The sequence below is a fragment of the Dermacentor variabilis genome, chromosome 4 (genome assembly GCF_050947875.1).
Source record: "Dermacentor variabilis isolate Ectoservices chromosome 4, ASM5094787v1, whole genome shotgun sequence".
NCBI lineage: Eukaryota > Metazoa > Arthropoda > Arachnida > Ixodida > Ixodidae > Dermacentor > Dermacentor variabilis.
The window spans coordinates 93027591-93040617 of record NC_134571.1 but is presented as its reverse complement, the minus strand read 5'-3'; the positions used below and the strand labels follow the sequence as shown (position 1 = coordinate 93040617).

At 43.4% G+C, this 13027-nt stretch overlaps 1 protein-coding gene across 3 annotated transcripts in view; it reads left to right on the top strand.

Moving 5' to 3' along the window:
- Positions 1-13027, top strand: part of LOC142579508 (sialin-like) — a 42519-nt gene that overhangs the window by 5765 nt on the left and 23727 nt on the right. For all 3 annotated transcript variants that reach the window (XR_012827390.1, XM_075689780.1, XM_075689781.1), the window contains exons 3-4: positions 1342-1592; positions 6867-7050. Coding sequence is in view for 2 of the 3 variants with exons in the window: in XM_075689780.1 (XP_075545895.1) it covers positions 1342-1592; positions 6867-7050 (435 nt within the window). In the remaining variant the exon portion in view is untranslated. The remainder of the gene's footprint in view (positions 1-1341; positions 1593-6866; positions 7051-13027) is intronic.

Sequence of the window (13027 nt, the reverse complement as noted above, 5' to 3'; positions counted from 1 at the left end):
GGAAACATTTTCTTTTTAGAAAAGCTGCAATATTTTCCCCTGTACCTTACTTTAAGTTAGTCATTCTTAAACTGTGGTCTACATGGCCTCAGTGTTCCTCAAAAGAGTTCAACAGGATCCATTGGGACCATTCTGGTGACTTGATGAGGGCTGTTTATCTTAAGAGGGAGTGAAATGTTTGACAAGGTGTTTGCAACAACCTACCTGTGGAAAGCCATGTCCTGAACTTTTTTTAAGTCCAAGCCAGAACAAATAAATAGAGAAGATAAGATAAGAGCACTTTGATTTTGGCCATTCATAATGATAACTTCATTCCTATTTTTGGCACGTAACTTTACGTGTCCTATTGATTATGGTCTCTCGAGTGACATGTCAAACTAGAATGAAACATTGGCTGATGAAGGTATAATACTATGCAAGTTCTGTCCCTAAAAATATGTCTGTGTTTATGTGCATCTTTGCTTTTTCTTTCTCTTTCCTTTCTTTTTACTGATCCCCTTGGGAGCGACACTTCTAGAGTACTCTATCAATTGCTGAAAGTCATAATTCATTTCCGCTGCCTTCTGTGCCTGCTGAGCAGACTGTAGTGTTAACCACCGAGTGGTTAACAATGGCGGTGGTTTATACATGACATGACTTTTGAGATCGTGCATGTACCCCCAAGATTGGAGGGCTAACCACATGTGGGCCATTCAACATTGTCTGATACGTAGAGGTCAGCTCGATCAAGCTTGACAGCTGCATGTTGATTGCAGCGGCCATGATCTCACTTCGTTGTCTGCATCGCAAAACCTGTTGCTGGACAGTTTGGTCAGACATTGTAAAGTACGGTGCCCAGTGCAACGCGCTTAACTGCAAGAAATTGGACGAACACAGTTTATGCAATATGGTTGTATGCTGCGTGACAGCATGTGTGATGGAGTCTGCCCACTGAGAGGAACAGGTGGCTTGAAGGGCCTTTTTCTCGTTGCATTCCTAATTGTTGCTTAGTAAAAGCTGGCAGTAATGTGCACATGTGCCCTGATGGAGGCTATTAAATAAACTTATGTTAAGTCAAGTGATCTGCGACTGTCAAAATGTTCAGTGAGCACGTGCTGGCGGGCGAGTTGGTTATGCATGATTACAAAGAAGGCGCCAAATAAAACAACAGAGGAAGGAAGGAGACACGAGACACGTAGGTGCTTCGAGACACGTAAGTGCCTACGTGTCTTGTGTCTCCTTCCTTCGTCTGTTGTTTTATTTGGCGCCTGCTTTGTAAAATGTTCAGAATCACTGCTTTACAGACTATCTGTGTGGTTGACAAGGTTATTTTTTTTTCACTTTCCCCTTTATCATTGGCAGGGCAGCGTAGTGATCAGGCAGAGCGCTTTGACTGGGACGCCCAGGTGCAAGGCCTGGTGCTGGGATCCTTCTTCTATGGCTACATCTTGACAGTGCTGCCAGGAGGTGTGCTGGCTGAACAGCTTGGGCCGAAGTGGCTCATTGGCCTTGGCGTTGTCATCACCAGCCTGCTGTCCATGGTGCTGCCCGCAGCTGCGCATGCCCACCACCTGATTGTGGTTGCCATCCGTATACTTCAGGGTCTGGCGGAGGTAAGCAGGGAGACACATGCACACATACTTCTCTCTTGATTTTCAACCCCTTTAAACTCGCAGAGCATCTGAAACTGCATCTGCACTTTCTTGTAAAAAAAAAAGAAGTGGCGTTGTTTACAGTCAAACCTCCCATTTTTGGACTTCACTCCCTTTGCAGGGTCGATGACATCAGTGTGATGCCATGAATTTAACATTTTTGATAGCGAGTCTATTTTTGTCCAAAAAAACTTGCCAACCCATCGCGATCACCAAAAGTAATCTATTGCGGACAAATCAAAGAAGTTTTTAGGCATGTAAGATCCTCTGGGCTGAAATTCTCCACCATAAGACAGCCTCACAGCCTGCAGAGTTATCTGACTGAGCCAACTTCTGTACTCAGTTGGCTTAGTCAGAGGTTCGAACCCTTGCAAAGTATTTTTTTTTCTAAATCTAAAGGTGGTAATGTTAAATTCACCTCCTTCAGTACTGAAACATCTCCAGGTTTGGAGTGGCATCTGACACCGGCTAAAAAGCCAAGAACTAGTGGGGCTATACTAGCCCAATTAGAAAGACCCACTAAGTTTCAACAAAGACACTCCCTCACCAGAGCAGTAATTGGCCTCCCCACTGTAATATTTAGCCACTACCTCCCTCATGATTCCCGCAATTCGCCCATGGCCCTCAGTCCCCAGCAGCTGTGGAGCACCTGACCAAGGCGGCGGTGAGACCTGTAACGCAGCAGAGGGTGCTAAGAATCTCTGGACCCAGACAGGCCGCCAGTGGAAACTGGCCCTTGCAACCTCTAACACGCAAACTTAGCTACCAGCTAAGTTTGCGTGATGTGGTTAGCTAAGTTAGCTAACTTAGCTAACTTAGCTGGATTATTTGGTGAACTCTCAGGCATTGTTTGGTGTATCATTGGCCTTAGTGAGGTTAGAAGAACTGGTGAGGCTCATACAGTGCTGACTAATGGCCACATCCTCTGCCATAGAGGACTCCCAGATAGGAAGTTGTATGGGGTAGGATTCCTAATACATAAGGACATAGTGGGCAACATTGACGAATTCTACAGCATTAATGAGAGGGTAGCAGCAGTCGTAATAAAGCTGAATAGGAGGTATAGATTAAAGGTGGTACAAGCCTACGCATCAACCTCCAGTCATGATGATGATGAAGTAGATCAGTTTTATGAAGATGTAGAATTAGCCAAGTGAAAAGTTCAAACTCAGCATACTGTAGTAATGGGCGACTTCAATGCAAAAGTGGGGAAAAGGCAGGCTGGTGAAAAAGCAATTGGCAACTACGGCATCGGTTTTAGAAACACTAGAGGGGAGATGTTGGTAGAAATTGTGAAAAGGAATAAGCTACGAATAATGAATACCTTCTTCAGAAAGCATAGCAAAAGAAAGTGGACCTGGAAAGGCCCTAATGGTGAAACAAAAAATGAAATTGATTTCATACTTTCTGCCGATCCCAGCATAGTGCAGTATGTAGAAGTGTTAGGTAGGGTAAAGTGCAGTGATTATAGGTTAGTGAGGGCTAGGATTCACCTCAATTTTAAGAGAGAAATAGTAAAATTGGTCAAGAAGAAACAGGCTAACCTAGACACAGTACGGGTAAAAGCAGACCAATTCAAGCTGGTACTTGCAAACAAATATGCACCCTTAGAACAGCAAGTTGTAGATGACATAGAGATAATGAATGAGACCGTAACTAGGCTGGCTTCAGAAGCAGCACTTGAAGTGGGAGGCAACACACTAAGACTATCAGTAGGTAAGCTCCCCCAAACAACGAATGACCTAATAAAGAAACGACAGAGAATGAAACTGTCCAACTCAAGAGACCAGATAGAATTTGTGGAACTGTCAAAACTGATCATCAAGGAGAAGATAAAGGATATTTGAAATTATAATGTAAGAAAGACTGAGGAAGCACTAATAAATGTATGCAGCTTGAAATCAGTAAGACGAAAACTCGGCATAGGACAAGCCAAGACGTATGCACTGAAAGATAAGCAGGGTAATATCACCAGCAATTTCGGAAATAAATTAAAAGCAGTGGAATAATTTTATACTGTCCTATACAATACCCAGCGCAGCCAGGATACCTCCATTGAAAGTAGTAATAAACAGGTTACAGAGGCTCCTTCTATAACTAGCGAGGATGTTAGAAGGGCCTTAGAAGACATGAAACGAGGAAAGGCGGCAGGAGAAGATGGAATAACAGTCGATTTAATCAAAGATGGAGGAGACATAATGCTAGGAAAACTGGCGGCTCTCTATATGAAGTGTTTATCGACTGCAAGGGTCCCAGAAAACTCGAAGAATGCAAACATTATACTAATTCACAAAAAGGGAGATGCTAAAGAATTGAAAAAATTATAGGCCCATTAGCTTAATCCCAGTATTATATAAAATATTCACCAAGATAATTTCCAATAGAATAAGGGCAACACTGGACTTTAGTCAACCAAGGAAACAGGCTGGCTTCGGGAAAGGATACTCTACCATGGATAACATCCATGTGATTAATCAGGTAATCCAGAAATCCGCAGAGTACAATCAGCCTCTCTACATGGCTTTCATAGATTACAAAAAGGCATTTGATTCAGTAGAGATACTAGCAGTCATAAAGACCTTACGTAATCAAGGAGTATAGACCGCTTACGTAAATATCTTGGAAAATATCTACAAAGATTAGGAAGATATCTATAAAGAAAGGGGTCAGACAAGGAAACAAAATCTCTTCAATGCTGTTCACTGCATGCTTGGAAGAAGTATTAAAGCTATTAAATTGGTATAGCTTAGGAGTAAAGATGAACAGCGAATATTGCAGCACCCTTTGGCTTACAGATGACACTGTCCTGTTCAGCAACACTGGAGACGAGTTGCAACAAATGATTGAGGACCTTAACAGAGAGAGTTCAAGAGTGGGGTTGAAGATTAATATGCAGAAAACAAAGATAATGATCAATAGCCTGGCAAGGGAACAAGGTTTCAGGATCGCCAGTCAGCCTCTAGAGTCTGCGAAGGAATACGTTTACCTAGGTCAATTAGTCACAGGGGACCCTGATCATGAGAAGGAAATTTACAGAAGAATAAAATTGGGTTGGAGCGCATATGGCCGACATACTCAGATCCTTACTGGAAGCTTACCATTATCACTAAAAAGAAAGGTGTGCAATCATTGCATTCTACTGTTGCTAGCATATGGGGCAGAAACTTGGAGGCTGACAAAGAAGCTCAAAAACAAGTTGGGGACCGCACAAAGAGTGATGGAGCGAAGAATGATAGGCATATCGTTAAGGAGGCAGGAAGAGAGTGGTGTGGATCAGAGAGCAAACGGGCATAACTGATATTCTATTTGACATTAAGAGGAAGAAATGGAGCTGGGCAGGGCATGTAATGCGTAGCCTAAATAACCGGTAGACCATTAGAGTTTGTGGTCTCCTCACTACGCTCACGGCGCGCATGCTCCGATATCGCGCGCACCGGACGACCACCGCGAGTTCGAGCACTCCGAGCCGCCACGCGTGCAGGGCACCGTGTCTGCACCTGCTTCGGCCCGCTTCGTGTGCCGACGAGCAGCTGCGCACGTACGCGCCCCGCTGGCTCCAGCTTAGGGGAAGGCGAGACCGCGCACGCAGCAAGGGAGAGCTTTGCCCTAGGCAAAGCTCTCTAGAAGCCACAGAGAACGTTTATTACGGTGTGACTCAGTACAAACACACGTTTTAATGTCATGTCTGAATCTGAAGCTAATTGGGACCCAAAACATGGCCAAATGGTCGCCGGTGGCCGCTAATGGTGCACCGCGACAGAGAGAGAACAAAGAACAAAGAATTCCAGCAGTAAGAAGTTGCCTATCCTTCGGTAAGCGCCTGCCATCGCGCGCCCCTCAGCAGAGAAAAGAGAAATAGAAAGAAACGGCAGAGGAACAGACAGGGGCACGATCGGAAGACGCTGCCTCAGGACATCGAGACGACGGAAGAGTGCGCGCCGAAGCCGGGACGCCGCTGAGCCGAAGTAACCATAGGCCAGCGGCGGACAAAGGGGGTCGCCGCCGGCAGAGAGGAACACGTGCACACCTTCCAACGCCCCGATGTGGTCTCACCGGGCCCCGTCTTGCACGCGCTTACCCGGAGCGCATGCAAGCAGGGCCCGAATCCCGCCAAAATGTCAGCCAATGGGGAAAGCCTGTTGACCTTCGCGTGGGCCGGATGACAGCAGAGCGACAGTGTTTTATGACCTGCTGCCACCCCGTCCAGGCAAGAAGGAAAGGGACACGGGCCTCCCCCGGCAACACACCGCAATGGCCCCCACACAACCACCGCGAGAGCCAGAAACCCTACAAGTTACAGAATGGGTGCCAAGAGAAGGGAAACGCAGTCGAGGACAGCAAAAGGTTAGGCGGGGTGATGAAATTAAGAAATTCGCAGCGGCAAGTTGGAATTGATTAGCACAGCACAGAGGTAATTGAAGATCGGAGGGAAAGGCCTTCGTCCTGCAGTGGACTTGATATAGGTTGGTGATGATGATGACCTTTTATACTGAGCATTCAAATATTTCATAATGCAATGTAATCATTATCCAATGATAAAAAAATTGACTAGTTCCATGTAGTTGGTTTCACTGTACATGACATCACAAGAAGCTGGTGTGGGAATACTATATCAAGGACTACACTGTAACATGTCTTCTTTGTTTGCATATTTGCTGGCTCGCCAGGCCTCCATTTATGGTATGGTAATACTGAACTATTTGGTATTCCATGCATGAAATTTATGCTTCTGGCTTATAGCTTAATGTCTCACTGTAGTGTTAAGGAGGGCTTCACTCATGAGCTAGGCTAATCTATGAGTAAATGACAGGTAATATGCTGTCCAAACCAGAAAGATATTCACAGGAAGAGGGAGACTAAAGCTGGAGGCAATGATTTGGCGAGGGAACTTTTCTCCGTCAGTGATTGTCAGAACGACAGGTCCCTTATTCAAAATGTTGTCTGTAGTCTGCGACATCTCTTGATCAACCACTGGTTATCAGGTATAATGTACTGGCAATAGCACTATACAGCGCATTATGAGAGGTATTGCTAATGTGACTGGTATGTATGTTATTGCAGGTAATGTGCTGACAACATGCAGGTAGTACTTATATATACTGGACAAGTTGGCTAAAGAACAGTCAGTTTTGGCAAGAAAATGCTCAGCTGGGATTGTTAACAAAAGTAGCCAGGAAACAGGGCTGAGCAGGGTAATAGTCATTTCATGTGACATGCGTGTATATTGCATTGCAGGGTGTTGTGTTCCCAGCCATGCACACCATGATTGCATTATGGACGCCGATCACTTCTCGGAGCCGTGTCATCTCAATCGTGCAGTCTGGCTCTGATGTTGGTGCAGTGGTTGCCATGATGGCATCTGGTGTTCTAGCTGAATCAACATTTCTTGGTGGCTGGCCATCTATATTTTATATCTTTGGTGAGTACTAGTATGCTTTCAGGATAAACATTTATAAGTGTTGTGTATGCATCATACAGCATGTAAGGTATGTAAAAGGGCACTTCTGGTAGTGTTTCTTGGCTTCTTATGGTTCTTCATTGTGAGTTGAAGAGAGAGAACTAAGCATTGTCCCAAAGGTCAAAGGACATCCTCCAGTGCACTAGATCTGCAGGCTTGGAGTGGCATTTGACACTGGTGAAAGATGTCGAGAGCAAGTGGGGCTATACTAATCCAGGTACAACCAAATTAGGAAGGCTCACAAAGCTTGAACAAAGACACTCCCTCACCAGAACAGGAATTGGCCTCCCTGGTGCTGTATTTGGCCACAACCTCCCTGATGAAATGATCTCCTCAATGAAATGACCCTCAGTCCCCAATGGCTGCAGAGCACCTAACCAAGGCGGCGGTCAGACTTGCAACGCAGCAGAGGGTGCTAAGAATACCTGGGTCCGGACAGGCCGCCAATGGAAAGTGACCCTTGCAACATTTAACACCCAAACCCTCTCGAGTGAGGCTAGCTTAGCAGGACTCTTCGAAGAACTATCAGACATTGTTTGGGATGTTATCGGCCTTAGTGAGATTAGAAGAACTGGTGAGGCTTACACATTGGTGAATAACGGCCATGTCCTCTGCTATAGAGGCCTCCCGGATAAGAAGCAATATGGGATAGGATTCCTAATCCATAAAGACATAGCGGGCAACATTGATGAATTTGACAGCATCAACGAGAAGGTAGCAGTAGTTGTAATCAAACTCAATAAAAGCTATAGATTAAAGGTAGTACAAACCTACGCTCCAACGTCCAGTTATGACGATGAGGAAGTAGATCAGTGTAATGAAGATGTTGAATTAGCTATGAGAAAAGTGCTCACAAGATATGCAGTAGTAACGGGGTACTTCAATGCAAAAGTGGGGAAAAAGCAGGCGGGTGAACAGGCAATTGGCAGCTACTTCGATTCTAGAAACGCTAGAGGTGAGATGGTGGTAGAATTTGCAGAAAGGAATAAACTGAGAATAATGAACACTTTCTTCAGGAAACATAGCAACAGAAAATGGACCTGGAAAAGCCCTAATGTTGAAACAAGAAATGAAATTGATTTCATACTTTCTGCTGATCCCAGTATAATGCAGGATGTAGAAGTAATAGGTAGGATAAAGTTTTGTAATCATAGGCTAGTAAGGGCCAGGATTTACCTCAATTTGAACAGAGAAAGAGTAAAATTGGTCAAGAAAAAACAGGTCAACTTAGAGGCAGTAAGGGTAAAAGCAGACAAATTTAAGCTGGTACTTGCAAACAAATATGCAGCCTTAGAACAGAGAGATGATGATGATGACATAGAGGCAATGAATGAAACCATAACGAGGCTGGCTTCAGAGGCAGCAATTGAAGTGGGAGGCAAGGCACCAAGGCAACCAGTAACCAAGCTCTCCCAAGTAACAAAGGACCTAATAAAGAAACGACAGAATGAAGCAGTCCAACTCAAGAGACCAGATAGAATTTGTAGAACTGTCAAAACTGATCAACAAGGCGAAAATAAGTGGTATTCAAAACTGTAACGTGAGAAAGACTGAAGAAGCCGTAAAAAATGGACGCAGCCTGAAATCAGTGAGGAAGAAACTTGGCATAGGACAAACCAAGATGTATGCACTAGAACATAAACACGGTAATATCATCAGCAATCTCGAAGATATAGTAAGAGCAGCAGAAGAATTTTATACTGATCTTTACAGTACCCAGACGACTCAGGAGCACTCTATTCGAAACAATAATGAACACTATACAGAAACTCCTCCTATAACTAGAGATGAGGTCAGAAAGGCCTTGCAAGGCATGAAACGGGGAAAAACGGCAGAAGAGGATGGAATAACAGTCGATTTAATCAAAGATGTAGGAGACATAATGCTAGGAAAACTGGCGGCTTTCTATACGAAGTGTTTATCGACTGCAAGGGTCCCAGAAAACTGGAAGAATGCAAACATTATACTAATTCACAAAAAGGGCAACGTCAAAGAAGTAAAAAATTATAGGCCCATTAGCTTACTCCCAGTACTATGTAAAATATTTACCAAGATAATGTCCAATAGAATAAGGACAACACTGGACTTTAGCCAACCAAGGGAGCAGGCTGGCTTCAGGAAAGGTTACTCTACAATGGATCAATCACATCCATGTCCTTAACCAGGTTATCGAGAAATCCACAGAGTTCAATAAGCCTCTCTATATGGCTTTCACAGATTACGAAAAAGCATTTGATTCAGTAGAGATACCAGCAGTAATAGAGGCATTGTGTGATCAAGGAGTACAGACCGCTTACGTAAATACCCTGGAAAATACCTACAGTGATTCCACAGCCACCTTAATTATACACAAAAAAAGTAGGAAGATACCTATAAAGAAAGGGGTCAGACAAGGAGACACAATCTCTTCAATGCTATTCACTGCGTGCTTAGAAGTATTCAAGCTATTAAACTGGGAAGGCTTAGGAGTTAAGGTTGACGGCGAATACCTCAACAACCTTCAGTTTGCCAATGACATTGTTCTATTCAGCAACAATGCAGACGAGTTACAACAAATGATTGAGGACCTTGATTGAGAGTGGGGCTGAAGATTAACGTGCAGAAGACAAAGATAATGATAAATAACCTGGGGGGCAAGGGAACGGGAGTTCAAGATCGCAAGTCAGCCTCTAGAGCCTGTGGAGGAGTACGTTTACCTAGGTCAACTAATCACAGGGAACCCGGACTATGAGAAGGAAATTCACAGAAGAATAAAAATGGTTTGGATCGCATACGGCAGACATCGTGAGCTCCTGACTGGGAGCTTACCGTTATCACTGAAAAGGAAAGTATACAATCAGTGCAGTTTACCTGTGCTGACATACAGCGCAGAGACTTGGAGGCTGACAGAAGCTTGAGAACAAGTTAAGGACCACTTAAAGAGCGATGGATCGAAGAATGCTAGGCATAACTTTGAGAGACAGAAAGAGGAGTAGTTTGTATCAGAGAGAAAACAGGTATAGACGATATTCTAATAGACATTAAGAGAAAAAAATAGCACTGGGCAGGTCATGTAATGCGCAGACTAGATAACCGTTGGACCATTAAGGTGACAGAATGGGTACCAAGAGAAGGGAAGCGCAGTAGAGGACGGCAGAAGACTAGATGGTGCGACGCAGTTAGGAAATTTGCGGCTGCCAGTTGGAATAGGTTGGCGCAGGACAGGGGTAATTGGAGATCGCAGGGAGAGGCCTTCATCCTGCAGTGGACATGAATAGGCTTCTGCTGCTGATGAGGATGATGAACAAATTATCGTTTTTGTACAAGGTTTGGTCACACTTTTATGCTCATGATCTGGTTTTCATCCACTTTGCTCTATCATTTACCTATTTAATCCTAGTTTTGATTCCTAGCTTTTAGATAATCTTGAATGCTATCTCGCTACCTTTTCTTGAACTCTCCTTTTCTCTGCCTGTCACTGGAATCTGCCTTTTGCAAGCCTGTTGCCGATGTAGTCCTTGTTTCTTCCCATTATGATGCCAAGCTACATCTCCATCTTCAACTTTGACTACATTGTTTGCGACCCTGACGATTCATAGGTTGTGGCTGCTACAAACTCTGTTCCCATCACTCTGCATAGTCATTTTAGCATGCTCACACCTGATAGAGGTTTTTCAACAGTGGACATTATAGAAATAATTTTGGGCCACATTTCATGCAATACTGCTGGTATTTTTCTGTGTTGTGTATCATTGTTTTGTATATTTGGCCTCATAGCTTGAAAGGCATTTTTGTGTTCTGAAGTAGCTCTGAAAATGCCATTTCATTAATGGTTGGTGACATAGTAGTCGGATTGCAGTCAGCATAAAAGTATGTCTCCTTTTTGACTTTGCTTGTCTCTATTTTACGTAGTGTTAAAACTTGGCTATGCAAGCTTTTCTCACCTGTACATTGTTGTCTGTGTGCCTTCAACATGTAACTGCTTGTTGTGTATATATAGTACGGTAGACTCCTGTAATGACAAAGTCAAAGGGACCTTTAAAATATGGTCATCCTATCTGAAGTTCATCTGAACAGAAGTTATCTGAAAACTCAAAATGTGTTACTTTTGGTGCATCCAGAAATATTATATCGGATTTGTGTGTTTCAAAGCCTTGCATAGCATGATGCACTTTTAAGCTATGGAGTAATTGTTCCATCTTAAGAGGAAGCTTTAGCTCGAGTACTCCTATCTAAATACATGTAAAAGGAGAATTCGTTTTTCTCGGCAACCACTGCACCAAATTTGATGAGGTTTGTTGCATTTAAAAGACAAACTTAACATCTAGTGACTGTTGGTTTCGAATTTTCGAGTTAGATTGTCAATTTTTTATAAAATATTGGCAAAAATCAAAAATTTTCAAAAAACGAAACTATCAAGTTTACAACTCTGTAACTCAACCATTAAAAATGATAATACGATTCTGTGAATTGCATTTAATAGTACATCTAAAGCGGACAAAATTGATATGTGACACATGAATATAAAAAATTTTAATCATAGGGAAATACAACTTTTGCAAAACCGTTGTAACCAACGTAACAAATTCACGTAAGATGTAGAATGACATATTCAATTTGTCCGCTTTGAATGATCTAATGGATGCCGTTTACAGAACCGCGATATCAGTTCTTGATGCAGAGCTATGAATTTGTAAACTTCGTGCTTCTATTTTTATCAAGCGGTCAAATATTTGAAAATCGTTTTATAAGAATTCAAGCCCTAAATCAAAATTCCGCTGCCAACAGTCACTAGAATTTACCTTTCTCTTTCAAATGCAACAAATTTCATCAAAATCGGTCCAGGAGTTATCTCATAAAAACGTTTTTGCGTTTTACATGTATTTGAATAGGCCGCGTGGGAGTTGGGCCCGAGCTAAAGCTTCCTCTTAACAAAAAACTGCACGAAAAAGACGTGAACGCGCAGTTTTTTGGAACCACACCAACTCACCCAGCTCTCAATTTTGATGAGTAATTGTTGCTTGCTGGCACTATGCAAAACCTGTGTGCCATCATGAAAAGTGACATTTCATCTAGCTTGCTAAAATGTTGTTCAGTGTCATTGCCTATGTTAAAAAAAAAAAAAAAAAAAACGAACCTCAGGATTCAGGGCATTATCATCTGCATCTTGTGTGAGCACCATTGGGCGGTGTCCTCACCGCAGTAATCAACCTGCAGAGCCACATTGAGGCCTTCCGCAATTATTGTTTCTATGGTGTCAGCCCTGCAGGTTTCCACTTCATCGACCACACTGGTGCAGACGTCTGTGTCCCCGAATACACCGTTTGCTTATTACGTTGCTAGCAGAGTTTCCTCCTCCAAGTCAGGCAATCAGGGCCTTTCAATACGCCAAGCACCAAGCGTCAGTGGTGGCTTCGGAAGTTCAGCTTAACCGAATCAATGGTTCGTGTTTAGTGGTCTCCCTTTGCATTGGGCCTGTGGATAAAGAAAAGCCAGACAGATGCTGGTGCCTGTAGTCCACAAATTATGTATTTAGCCAAGCCCGCTCAATCAGGCGGAAGCCTGATTCCTGCGATTCCACTGCTCACGCGCCGCCAGCCTGCTGGGCATGCTGTTGTCGTTTTTTGTGACTGAACCATCGTGGTACATAGTAGTGCACTACAGGCCTATGGGAAACCAACCAAATGCTCACACACCCCTCCCTGCAGTGTGCTTAGACAAAAGCTCTCAACCATATCAGATAGACTGGACAACAAGCTTTGTTGTAAGGGAGAACCGTAGGACACTGGTCTAGACCGTCCTCAGTAGAGAATGGGTTGAACACATTGTTTCACTTCTTGAGGAGATGTGGGCTGAGTTATAGACATTGAAAATTGTCTTGCGTTATAGCACCTTCATGTGCAGCTTTCTTTTTCTTTTGCTCATGCCTTCTACGATCTTTAATGTCCTTTACTCCATT